The 12,884-nt window shown below is 39.1% G+C and overlaps 1 protein-coding gene across 1 annotated transcript; it reads right to left on the reverse strand.

Annotated features, from left to right (window-relative positions):
• Nucleotides 1-4: 4 nt before the first annotated feature.
• On the reverse strand, nucleotides 5-11,805 carry LOC131312546 (uncharacterized). Its single transcript, XM_058340394.1, has 9 exons — nucleotides 11,235-11,805; nucleotides 10,612-10,703; nucleotides 10,438-10,509; nucleotides 9,481-9,587; nucleotides 8,401-8,456; nucleotides 6,324-6,498; nucleotides 5,368-5,451; nucleotides 3,728-4,027; nucleotides 5-1,084 (listed from the first exon to the last, which is right to left on the reverse strand). The coding sequence occupies exons 1-9, from the start codon at nucleotides 11,403-11,405 to the stop codon at nucleotides 231-233; spliced, it is 1,911 nt and encodes a 636-aa protein (XP_058196377.1). The 5' UTR covers nucleotides 11,406-11,805; the 3' UTR covers nucleotides 5-230.
• Between the last annotated feature and the right edge of the window lie 1,079 nt (nucleotides 11,806-12,884).

Here is a 12,884-nt window from a genome sequence, read left to right on the forward strand (position 1 = left end):
TCTATTTGTAGGAAAAGCAAAGAGGACATGCATGAAATAATTTAAGTTACACCAGTTTAAGTTGCCATTCAAAGGTAACTAGCTCCAAACAAAATCAAATGGATATAACTAACTTAAGCACCTAAATAAATTAATTTAACAAAAAAAAATAGTACAAAAATTCGAATGACATGGACAAAAAGAGTAAGCCAAACTCGGCCATTCAGAAAATTCCTGGCTTGTGAAATCAACTAAACCAAAATCCTCACAGCTGATGCAATGGCTCGCAGCTCTTCTTCTCCAACTTTCTTCCAAACCCCACTGATCATCAGGCGGCCTTTGACACCGTCCGACATCGTCATCGTGTAATCATCATCTCCACCATTCAATCCAAAATCCCCTTCATTATCTCTCATCTTCTTAAAGTTCAAGTTCTCCAACATCTCCACATCACAATCAGGTCCACGTTTGCGAGTACCCTCGTTTAGTACTCTTTGTTCCTCACTTTGTAATGGCTGGGCAACCTTTTTGTGATCATCATCACAGTCAAGAACAGGAAGCCGACCAGAGGAGCCGATGTCACAAGGCAACATACCAATCGGACATGAGTTCCATGACTTTGCCACTACCCAACTGTTACTATTTCCCGAAACACCCTCTCTCGTCTTCAACCCGTTGCTCTTCATTCTGATAAGATTTTTAATGAATTCGAGCTTCGCAGCTGCTTCACGAAGAGAATCCGCCTCGTTTGAAACAAGAACGCTTTTGGAACTAACAATTAAAGAGCTTTCTTCGCTAATAACAGGATTTGATGCCCCTACCAAACATAGTTTTCTGAGTTTCTGAACCAAAGAGCTATTTCCAATCATGTGTGCGAGAAGTAAGGCTGAATTTCTAAGCTGGGTGTTGCTATGACTTGAGACCAGAAGAGATTTGCGCAGAAGTCGTAGAAGAGTTGCCTTTGGAAAACTTTTATCTGTTGAACAACCTTCAGTTAGGGAAGAAGAATCTCTCCTGGGTATGGACTTCAGTCCCTTCAGAGTAGTTACTAGCCACTCTACCAGATCTGAAAGTCTTTCAATTTGGTCTACTGCTGCTGCATTGTCTGATATGGCATGTACAACAAAACAGATACACAAAATTAAACCCAGAATTTACTCTCACAGAAAAACAAGTGAGAACTCTATCTGTGCTTCTTAAGCTCTAGTAACTAATAAGATATCAAACATCAAAATTAAGAGCAGTTAAACCATTTATCTACAATACGTACCATAATAAGGACAAAGGCTTTCCATCACCCTTCGAAAACGGCAATTTGAAGCCAACAGTCGCACAGAAACCAAAGGGGGCCATGATTATTCAAATTCTAAGGAATGCCCCTGGGGCACTTGATCAAGTGCAATTAATAATCCATTTATCGTTAAGGGTTAATAATACTTAGTTTCTTGTTCATGCAATGACTTATTAGCCCCACCAACTTTCATTAACTGTCACGGTAGAAATAATTTAAGTACCAACTATACCCTTGCTTGAAGATTTGTTTCCATGATAATGAATACTTCACATTTCGATTTCAAATAAAAAGTCAATACCAATACCATAGCATATTGCAGTAAATAAAAGATCACCCTTCGTCTAAGTTGGGAGAGAAAAAGAAGAGAAGATAGGATTGGTCCTCCAATTCACTGTTCCCATTTTCCAAATCCTATTTTATTCATTTAATGTGTATGTGAGCATATTTATATTCTCATAAAGTTGTTATTATTCAAAAGATATAAGCAATATCTATAACATGAGATCCATATTCAACATATTTACTCCCTTCGTCCCAAATTGTTGAGCATGTTTCCTTTTTGGGACATCTAAAATTGTCTATATCTTTTAATTTATAATGTTTTTTATACGTATTCAATATGGATCTTGTTTGATAAATCTCAATTAATTTTGTTAAATAAAGATTTCGAAATCATAAAAAAAATTATAAATTTTGAAATATTGACAATATTTTGAGAGGTCCCAAATAGGAAACAGACACAACAATTTGGGGCAGAAGTATTAGGCCCCGTTTTGCTAAGTAAAATAAGTACTTATTTTATGAGTTAAAGGTAATGTATTGTGAGAGAATGACATGTCTCGTAAAGTGGGAAATAAGTACTTAAGAAATAAGAACCTTAGTAGAATGGGGCCTTAGTAAAATTTGGAAACCCACTCGAACATTGACAACAGCAAGTCAGGCCAGTCAGCAATGCCCGACGAAAGATCAGAAATCGTGTCTCATATCTTGTGTAAAACCGTCTTCGCCTCCTCACTTCTAATACAACTGAGGAAGATTGATTTGAGATAAATCTGAGTGGTGACGTTGAGAAGAGGCCAACAGGATGAGTAACCGCGAGTTAAACTGAGTAGAATTGCGGACGTGGCTAGGCTTTCAACGCGATGGGAGTTCTGGAGGATTTGAGCAAGTTTGATGGTGAGTGTGTTCTGATCTTCTTGCTTGCAGAGGCCGTAGATCAACTCGGCCTCTGAGCGCTGCTCATTTGAATTAGACATGAGTTGGGAGATTACGTTGTCCAAGGGGTTCAGATTGTGGTCGTCGAGAACCGCCGCCACTTCCTCTTGTTGTAGCTGAATCAACTCGGGAGCCGCCATGGGAGAGGCGGTAGTGCGTGATTAGGGATTTTGTTTTTGGGAGGATATAGAATGAAAGTGAATTTGTAATGAGGGTACTACTCAAGGGTGGATTTGTATATCCGGTGTTTGGATGGTTTTTTGAGAAGGGAGATTCGGAGGGTGGATGTGATGAGATAAGAGGGCAAATGACTGATTTGCCCCCAGAACTCCCATTGCGTGAGGGCAAATCAGTCATTTGCTCTCTTATCCCATCATATCTACCTTACACATCTCCCTTTTCAAAATATTATCCAAACACCATATATACAAATCCACCCTTCTTAGGCATTACAAATCCACCCTCATTTTATATCCACCCAAAAACAAAAACATTAATCACCCACTACCGTCTCTCCCATGGCAGCTCCTGAATTGATTAAGCTAAAACAACAAGACGAAGTAGCGGCGGTTCTCAACGGCCACAATGTGAACCCTTGGACAACCTAATCTCCCAACTCATGTCAAATTCAAATGAGCAGCGCCCACAGGCCAAGCTGATCTACGGCCTCTGCAAGCAAGAAGATCCGAACACACTCACTATCAAACTCGCTCAAATCCTCCAAAACTCCCATTGCGTCGAAAGCCGAGCCATGTTTGCGATTCTACTCTGGAAACTGTTAACTAGCCGTTACTTGTCCGTTTGACCTCTTCTTGACGTCACCACTCAGATTTCTCTCAAATCGATCTTCCTCAGTTGTATTAGAAGTGAGGAGGCGAAGACGGTTTTACACAAGATATGCGACACGATTTTTGATCTTTCGTCGGGCATTGCTGACTAGCCTGACCTGCTGCTGTCGATGCATGACCATTGACCTCGAAAGTGTCCCAGCATGTCCCCAATTTATCCCTCTAAGATACTAAAAAAAATGTTGGACATGCATTTGAGCGTGTTCGACATGTATTAGGAGTGTGTATGTGGCCGAAACGGACAAGTGAGGAAGATTGGCATGCCCATGAATTTTAGCTAAATGTACAACAATCTAAATAGAGAACCAACAAAACTCCATTTAACAACTACTCAAAGCAAAATGGAAGAAAACATGCTAGAAGAAAGATGTAATGTTGTACTAGAAATTACCACTTTCATGTTTCATGGCTTCTTGAGTGTCAATCATTTCAAGGGCTCCCATAGTGAGAGTCAGAAGCAACTCTGGTTCCTTTTTTGACAATTTTGCAATGACAGGCTTCCAGTCATCAAATGCACTCCAGACACGATCCGTACTATGACTAACTTGATCATCTTTTCGGAGCTCGGTGAAATCTGAGGAATCTGATGCCTTTAGTAAAAGCTCTACTAACACTGACACTACTTCCGAAGAGTAGGAAGAATATAATCGAACAAGATGTTTCAAAGCCTTTGTAATCTGTCTCATAAAACCTGTAACAAACAACAACTGGGGTAAACTTAAACGAAAGAAAGGAAAAAACAAAAACTACAAAGAATACAAAATTTTATTGGTTCTCGCCATATTCCTCTGCACATTTTGTCCAAAAAGGCTTATGTTAAATTATTCTTCTTTTCTCACAAGCCCAAGAAACCAAAAAAAGGAAGGCAAATAGCACCATTCAGCCTCCAACTTTATTCCAAATTACACTGTGAACCCCTGTGTTTCAATTGCCACAATCTCGACCTCATACTTTTAAGCAAATTCCCTTTTGGACCATCTCAATTAGGGCCTAAATTACAGGTGAAGACACTACCACCTTGTTTGGTTCTCATTTTTGAAAGTTATTTTTGATGTAATGAATGGTACTGAGTAGAGAGAGATAGAGAGAAAACTATATTAAAAAACGTGTAGAGAGGAAAATGAGAGGAGAGGAGATGGGAACCAAGGTGTACGTCTTTCCAAATTCCTAGGCACAGAATGTTCAAAATGCATCCTTGATCCTACCAAATCTTTTCTGTGTCTTTTAATAAGTACATGAAAGTAACCAAAAAAAGGCTAAAGTTACAACATTTATGCTCTATTTTCAAACAATCTCAACCTCATATTCTTAGCGAATTTCATTGTGGCCCCTGAACTATGGGCCCACTAAACCACCGTTGAAGAGTGAAGACTTGGACCTAGGGCTGGCCTGAACATTATGGGGCCTTAGAGCATAATCAAAATCAAACAATATCTGAAGAGTCATGTCAACAAAAGATACTCCAAGGGAGGTAGAAAACTTGCTACACCATTTTGGTGTAGCTCTCTCGCATAGTACATTATAATATAAGTTATCTATGACTGGTGAATTATTTAATTTATTTGGCAACGTGAGTCCATTAAAGTCAAAGTAATAAATAAAAAACTTCAAGTTTGAAGACTCCCATGGAATGAACTTGTTTCAACTGGCTTGTCAACTGGCCATGTGTGTCACCAAAACTAAATTTGGCCACTATTCTTATATAATTTTACTCAAATAGGTGCAGTTTCTTGTATGCTAAAAAGCTGGCTGGGTCGGAGCAAAGTTCTAAAAGTACCCTGCAAATGTATTTCCAAGTCTCAACGACAATATACAAAAGTATAACCAATGGTCATTCATTTTCAATACAGGAATTAAAATGGCACCTTTGGAAAGGAAGCTAGGAAAGATACATCATACAAATAATTTAGAAGTCCAGCAGCCAGAACATATAAATCATGCCTCAACATAAGACAGGCAATCGAAAGCTAGAAAAAATGGAGACCGCCATACATGCCTGAAGATTTACAACATAACACTACAGGGTCTTACTTGCAGATTTTGAAGATTGTTGCTTCCCAGCCATGAGAGAGAGAAACTTATTACGCCCACAAAGACGTTCACAGTGTTTAATCCCTGCAAAGGAATGATGTCAGAGCATAGAGCAATAAAAAAGTTCGAATTGTTCCATGCAAGAGATAAATAAATATGACTCTTATTCTTATTGCATTTCATCCCAAGGTGTCCCGACTACTTGAATTGGAAACCAACAACCATCTAAAACATGACCATGTAATTTGTTTGCAAGAGGTAAAAACAAACACAAATAAACAAAAAAAGATAGCTCATTTTGAAAATAGTCTCCCAATTTGAATTTGGCGGATCTTGATTTTTCTAGTACATATGAAATGAAAGATACTTCATAGGCGATTATTCAGAAAAGATCCACATAAGTTTCTTCCTAATGCCCATATATGTACAAAAGAAAGGAAAGCACTAACAAACTGCTTCTGTTGCTCTTGCTTTAGTACGTGTCAATGCATCGTTACTAAGAAAATGCATGTTACTGATACAGACAACTATGTCTACGAATTGCCAAACAATAAAAAAACTATGTCCACAAATACCAGACCTCTCAGAACCAAAGCCAAACATCATACAAATAGAGATGAAAAATGCAAACATGGAACTTAGAACCTCTCGAAAACCAACGCTTTAAAATGCATATGGAGATTTGAACCCAGACCTCTCAGAACCAAAGCTCTAATATGATTTAAGACCATCAATTGTTCCAAAAGCTTATGTTATTAGGATATGTTTTCAACATGTTTGTCAAGCTATCCAACACTAGGATTCAAACAAGAATTGTACTCATGGGAGAGTCTTTTGGGCTACAGGTAACCACCACAAAAATGGAAAGGATACAAAGGGGAACAAAGACCAAAAAATATTCATTCAATCTAACAAAGAAAAACAACCAATAGATGGAAAGAAAAATCCATACGCACGTTTCTCCTTGGCTAGAGAAGAATTTGATCTTGTAGCCTGCTTGATTTTCAAACCAATAGCTAATTCAAACAGTCTAGACTTGATTTCTTTTCTGAGATTAGCAGTTCCGTCTCTGTGGGATGGAATAGACTTCTTTTGAGGCTCCCAATAATAAGACTTCAACCAATCAAGTGCCTGAATTGCCCAAGGTATACACTATCAATTAAGTTTCAACACAAAGTAAATCCCAAGGCATGGATACCAATTACAAGATACGCGGAATGTAAAATTCCCAACTTCTAAATGCTTAATTACGTGGCCTAGAAGGATCATAATCCAAGTAAGAATTGAACTGATAATATACGTCAATTGCCTTGATCCTCGTCTGAATCGGATTAGCGGTAAAACTACGAACGAACTTTAGAAATGACTAAGGTCATTCTCCCATGCCGATTTTATGTTATCAACTTTGGGGGAAATATTAGCATGGTTGTGATCGTCTTGCCGAAAAGAGTCACTAGAGACTTTTCGGGGCAAAGTTCGGGGTCAAATGGACATTTTGCAAGACAATTAAGGCAACATCTGATGGGCAGTACAACTTTCTCGAGTTCAGGATTTTTCCTCGAAAATCTGACAATGCCACGATGACCCTCATGTTGAAATTAGCCTGTGTTGAACTTTTGAGATTTTTCAGAGAGTTTGACCCGGACCAATATGTCAGAACCAGATTGAAGTTTTCAAAACAAGTGTTACATGTGTCGCGACGTGGGAAACTATGGTTGAAACTTTTTCTTGGTGACTCACTCTTGACCTCCCTATAAATATGTGTGTATAATACATGTATATACCACATAAAAGTAAGTAAATTTTAAAAATAACAGGGAATAAAAAGAGAAAATAAGGAGAAGAAGCAGAAGCAGAACCAGCACCCCGTTCATCCTCCATGAGCCCTCTCTCTGTTATCCCTTACTTTTGCTGCGTTACACACACACCCGGGTGCAACTGCTGACACATCTATATATATATAAATATGTGTGTACACACACACGCACCACTGCCATCAGCCGTGGCTTCACCCCCCCCCCCTCCCCTCCTCTTCCCCCATCACCGCCACCCAGGGTTTTAAACAAAGGCCATTTATGTAACGGAATTGTGGACCTCTGATAGAGTTATGCCGTTTTTTACCCATAAAACATCCAATACCGTCCCATATTGGCCGACATATGGCTGTATCACCATTACATTTCTGATACTGCGATTTAAAACCCCGCTGCCACCTACACTACCTGCACATCACAGCATCTTCCCTACCCCCTTCTCACTCTCAGCGGGCCCTAAATCACCCTCACCATTACCACCAAGTGACCAACACCACCCCCACATCTCACAGTCACCATCACCCATGAGGCATCGCCACCTTTGGACACTTCAAAGCCCTTGCAATACAGGTTTAATCCTGGTAGTACAGGTTGTTTTTGTTCTAAGAAGCACGGAAACTTTACCTTCATTGTCGTCCCCAGGTTTACCTTCTCAGGGATCTTCCCTTCTTCTCTTCTTTCTATGTCCATCATATTCTTCTTCCCTATTAATATCTTCTTTTTCTCCTGCCAATGCTACATTAAACCTAGTTGACTTGATTGAAGGACAAAATCTAGAGTCTCCTTTTTCTCAGAAAAATAAAATTAAACCTGACTTCCAAGTATGTAGAAGGCACTGGCAGTTATATTTCATATTGTTAGTCAAACAAGTAGAGAAGAAGCGACAAGAAAGGTCAACGGTTCACTCAAACCATCCTAGAGACTTCTGCATCTGCTTAATACTTCTTCTGCAAGGCATTCAGAAACTTTAACTGGAACTTAACAACTAGTACCAATAATTCACAGGTGTGTCGGTGGCAAGTTTTTGTTGTCATTTATAATAAACCAGTATGAACTATGAAGATAAGCAAACACAATTAGATCAATTTCTGGACCAAACAACAAACCATTTTACTGCAGTAAGGAAACAAGTAAACCTTTTTCACTTGTCCCAGAACCTCAGCGATACAAACTGCTTGACTAATAAACAACAAACAATAGAAAGCGACTGGATACACACCTTAACTGAAGCAAGACGAACCAGACGAAGTGAAGGGAGATCACGATGAGAACCCTCTACAAATAAAGAAGCATCGTAAGTGACAAAGTCAGGTTTCATTAACAATATTGGAGCGGAAAAAATATGACATTTGTTTGGCAGAATATATCAACAAAAAACAGAACGATGTCTCAGTGGTACCTAGTTGCCTGCCTTGTAGAGAAAATAGAGGGACTAACTGTCATGAAAGTGAAGGGCGAAGGTCCATGGGTCGGGTTAAAAGGCAGAATTTTTCTTTTGGCTGCTGAGAAGGGGAACTTGGGTTGTTCAATTCCTAATAGAGGATCTGGTATGCGATTTTCGGTTGGAATTAGAGGTTGTTTCACATGATGTGGACGACAATGGCTCCATGGTACTTAAGAAAGTTGATATACCAATAACAGTTCAGAGATGTTTGGAACAATTTAACAATAATGGTAAGAGTGTCAGCCATGGTCAGCTTGACCAAGAAGTATTGAAAATTGTGGATAGTCTGGACTCTGGAGGATTAGATGGGAAAAAAAAAAGGAACAAAATTCTAAGGAACTACCATATTTGATTAATGATGATATACTAAGAAGGAGCTAGAATAGATGGCAATGTGGGAAAAAGAAACCTGTTATCCCCTTCTTTACCTCTGTGGAGGAATTTAGAAAGAAATTAAGGAATATCGTGAGTCGTGACACTAACTATGCTGCTCTGATTGCCGATCCAAAAAAAAAAACTATGCTGCTCTGATAAATCTGATTGGAGGAGCGAGGTGAGAAATGGAACGATAACTAACAATTAATGACGAAAAGCAACTATGCAACACTAGTTTTATGTTCAATTTTAATGGGGGGGGGGGGGGGGGGGGGGGGGCTGGTTTTTGTAGACTATGAGGTTTCTGTATTTTTATTTCTTGTCTCTCTTTTTCGTCCTGGTTGTATTTGGGTTGTGCCCCTCTCGCTTTATCTAATATACAATCTCTTTGCTGATGCAAAAAGGGAAAAAAAGAAGAAGATGAAACAACAGTAATTTATGAAGATAATATAAAGATTTGGATTGGCTCCAGTTCTTTACCATGGCGAATGTCAATCAGCATACGTGGAATATTAAGCCAATCTGCTGCCTCTCCTATTGATACCTCTGTCTTCTTGCGTGTCTTCTCAACAACACCATTCACAAGCCTTAAAAGAAAAATATACTATTCTTAAATCGTAACTCGTAAGTATGGAAAATCACAAATATGTAAAGAGCAAATCATTAATGTGAAGCTTAAACATATTTGAATCACCAGGGGAAAAAAAGTTGTAACCAACAAGGCGCATCTGCTTAATAATGCCCTTCCCCCGAACCACAAAAAAAAATAAAAAATTTATCAAGAGAAAAATAGGGATCACAATTAGGTCAATGGTAAGCAAGGAATTACACTTTTGTGCTTAGACATATACCTGCTTTCTAGACAAAGGAAAAAACAGCAACCTTCTCTTTCGACATCCTATCACTATCGCTCAAGAAATCAACACGCAACACTTGTGCAAAGACTTGGAAATCAATATGTAGTTGTTTGCTAAGTAAATAACTAGAAAATCAGAAGTATCTAGTCCGTGTGTGCTTCGTTCAAAAGATTATCAGGCAATGGCCAGTCCACTCCGTGACATGATGCACACATGAACCTCGGTCAACTAGTGAATAAGACACAACCAATATCGTCCACCCTCTATCAGACACAACAAAACCTACCTTGACTAACTGCAAAAGGATTTAATAAGATGTATACACCTTTGGATGTTTTGCTAATGGCCTCCAAGAGCCTATGCCTAAGGTACAACATAAAGTGCAGCCCTTATATTACAGATGAAACAACCAATCTTGATTCGCAAATGACACTACCAATTGGTTTGGAGTTTGGACAATAAGTTGCAAGATATACAAGGCCAATTTCGTATCTCAGTGCTTTAATTGTCGTCGTTTTTTCATCAAGTAAAGCAAAAAAAAAAAAATTTTGAGACCAATTCATCACTTACAAAATAATACCTCACAATGGCCATGCAATACATCATGGACAGCATCACCTCGGAGTCCGAAGCATCATCACCAAGGTCATCCCTACAATTACCAAAACCAATTCATCAGTGAATAAACTTAACTACCCTCCTTGATTTACTCAGATTTCAAATCCAACAGAAAAGAAGAAATAAAATGCATTACCTAAAAAAAGGATCTTTTTGCTGAATTTCGAGAATCGAAGCTGTGACTTCAATCACAACCGGGAGACACCCTCTGCTTTGCCAAGTTGATATCTGGAACCCAAAAATTTCTTTTTACTACTTTTAACTCTAAATTTTCCAAGCAAAAATGTCCACAATGCTCACTAACTTTTCAATGGCTTCTCTTGCGTTGAGTGATTCTGTTACAGAATCAACAATCTTTTTTTGGAACCAATTACCCGCCAAAAGTATCTTTTAATGCCAAAAATACTAATGACTTATATAACGGAAATTGGAATGGTAGTACACAAACTCTATTTGTTTCAATAGCACAAAATCCACAACAAAAAAAATAGTATTGCGGTTTTGCAATTGCATTAGCTTTTCAATGGCTCCTCTTGCGTTACCGGATATGAGTGGTTTTGTTACAGAATCAACAATCTTTTTTTTGAACCAATAACCCGCCAAAAAAATATCTTTTAATGCCAAAAACACTAATGACTGGTATAATGGCAATTGGAATGGTACTAACCAAACTCTATTTGTTTCAACAGGAAAAAAAATTTCAGAGAACAAAGTATTAATGAGGTATTCGGAATTGGTTTGGTAAAGAAAGGTACTTACTCGCCGGAGAGCGGAGGAAACAGAGGGTGGAGAAGAAGAGAAGAGAGAGTCTCTGACGGAGTCCCATTCGTCCCAGCTCAGCCACGGCACCAACTTATAGCCGCCGGCGGATGAGAGAACGGCCGTGGTGGTGGGTTCCTCAAACCCTAGGAATGACTGGTCGACTTCCATCCACGGTGATAGAGAGGTGAGGGGCAGCTGCGCTGGGGCGGTAGGGTAGCTGTTGTTTAGAACACAACCAACTGCTGGGGAAGGACCAGTGGTCGACGGCGAAGGAGATCCTTGTTGTAGACAGGGCGGGGGACGGCGGACGAGGTGCTTGGTGAGGCCGACGAGGAGGAGGTCGAGAACGGCGCCGATGAGGAGGCCGGCGACTAGGGAGGTGGTGGAGAGGGGGGAGAGGAGGAGGGAGATGGCAAGGGCGAAGAAGAGGCGGCCGTTGCCTTTCTTATTTACTACTACTTCTTCTACTAGCAACTTTGAAGATGGCAATTCATCCCATCCCGTCCCGTCCCGTCCCGTCCCACCCCTGCCCTGTCCCGCACGGGACGGGTTTTCATCAAATTCTCGGGTGCCATAGCAGATCCGGAAGGAAATATTTAAAAAATAATAATTCGGGACGAGACAGGTTTGGATTGATGTTATTCCGTCCCGAACCCGCCCCAAAATCATATTTTTAATCTAATACTTTTATCATTAAACTTAAAAATATATATTTATACCTCACTAATTTTCTCATTATTCTAAAGAAAACTATTTTTTTCTTTATATTTCATCATTATAACAAGATAACACCTTATATATATATAACCATTTTCTTCTTTTTTACCTTAAGCTTTATTTTTTTTTCTTATTTTTCACAGGACGGGACGGAACACGTAAAACCGACCTCCAAACGGGACGAGAAGGGAGATACCCACGAATAACCTAGGTGAGGTCAGGATCGGAGCCTTGAAAAGCAGCAGAATTAACTTCGGCGTCTTCAAATGTATTTTGTATATCCAGATGGTTATCTTATTTGGGGAAGTATAAGAAGTTGATGTGAGAATGTTCGATTATTTTGCATATTCGATCACTATGTTTAGCTTTGTTTGACTTTTTTGGATATGGAGCAAATTAGTTTTCTCCGGCACCTGTGTATCCAAAGAAATCAGGTTTAGTAGGGCCAAAAGATTTTTATGGCTCTATGAATCCTAACGTAACCATTAAAATGAAATGTAATTGGCAGTGAAGTATCAATCACATTTCAGCTGACACGAATCCCATATGTGTTCTTATAAAACTCCGAATAAAATTCTAGTTGTTTTGGTTATGTTACTTATGTACTTCCAAATAGCGCTTGTGAACAACAACAAAAAAGATACTTATATTGTATGATCAGTGCCGGCCCAATTCCAAGGCTCGAGTCTCTTAGGTCTTTGACATTCAAAAAATTCTAAATTTTAGAGGCACTATAATATTTTTATTATTTGGGTTTGAATATGACTCTTTTTAAGCCCAATAGAATGAAAAAAATGTCTAATTGAAGGTAACGAGTTAGCCCAACCCACCATCCTATAAGCCCAAATGCCCAACCTACTAAATTCCCAAAATCATTTCCCCCGAAACACCGAATAACACCTCTCCAAGTTGACTATACCAGTTAGTGTT

Source organism: Rhododendron vialii, chromosome 13a (genome assembly GCF_030253575.1).
Source record: "Rhododendron vialii isolate Sample 1 chromosome 13a, ASM3025357v1".
Taxonomy (NCBI): Eukaryota; Viridiplantae; Streptophyta; class Magnoliopsida; order Ericales; family Ericaceae; genus Rhododendron; species Rhododendron vialii.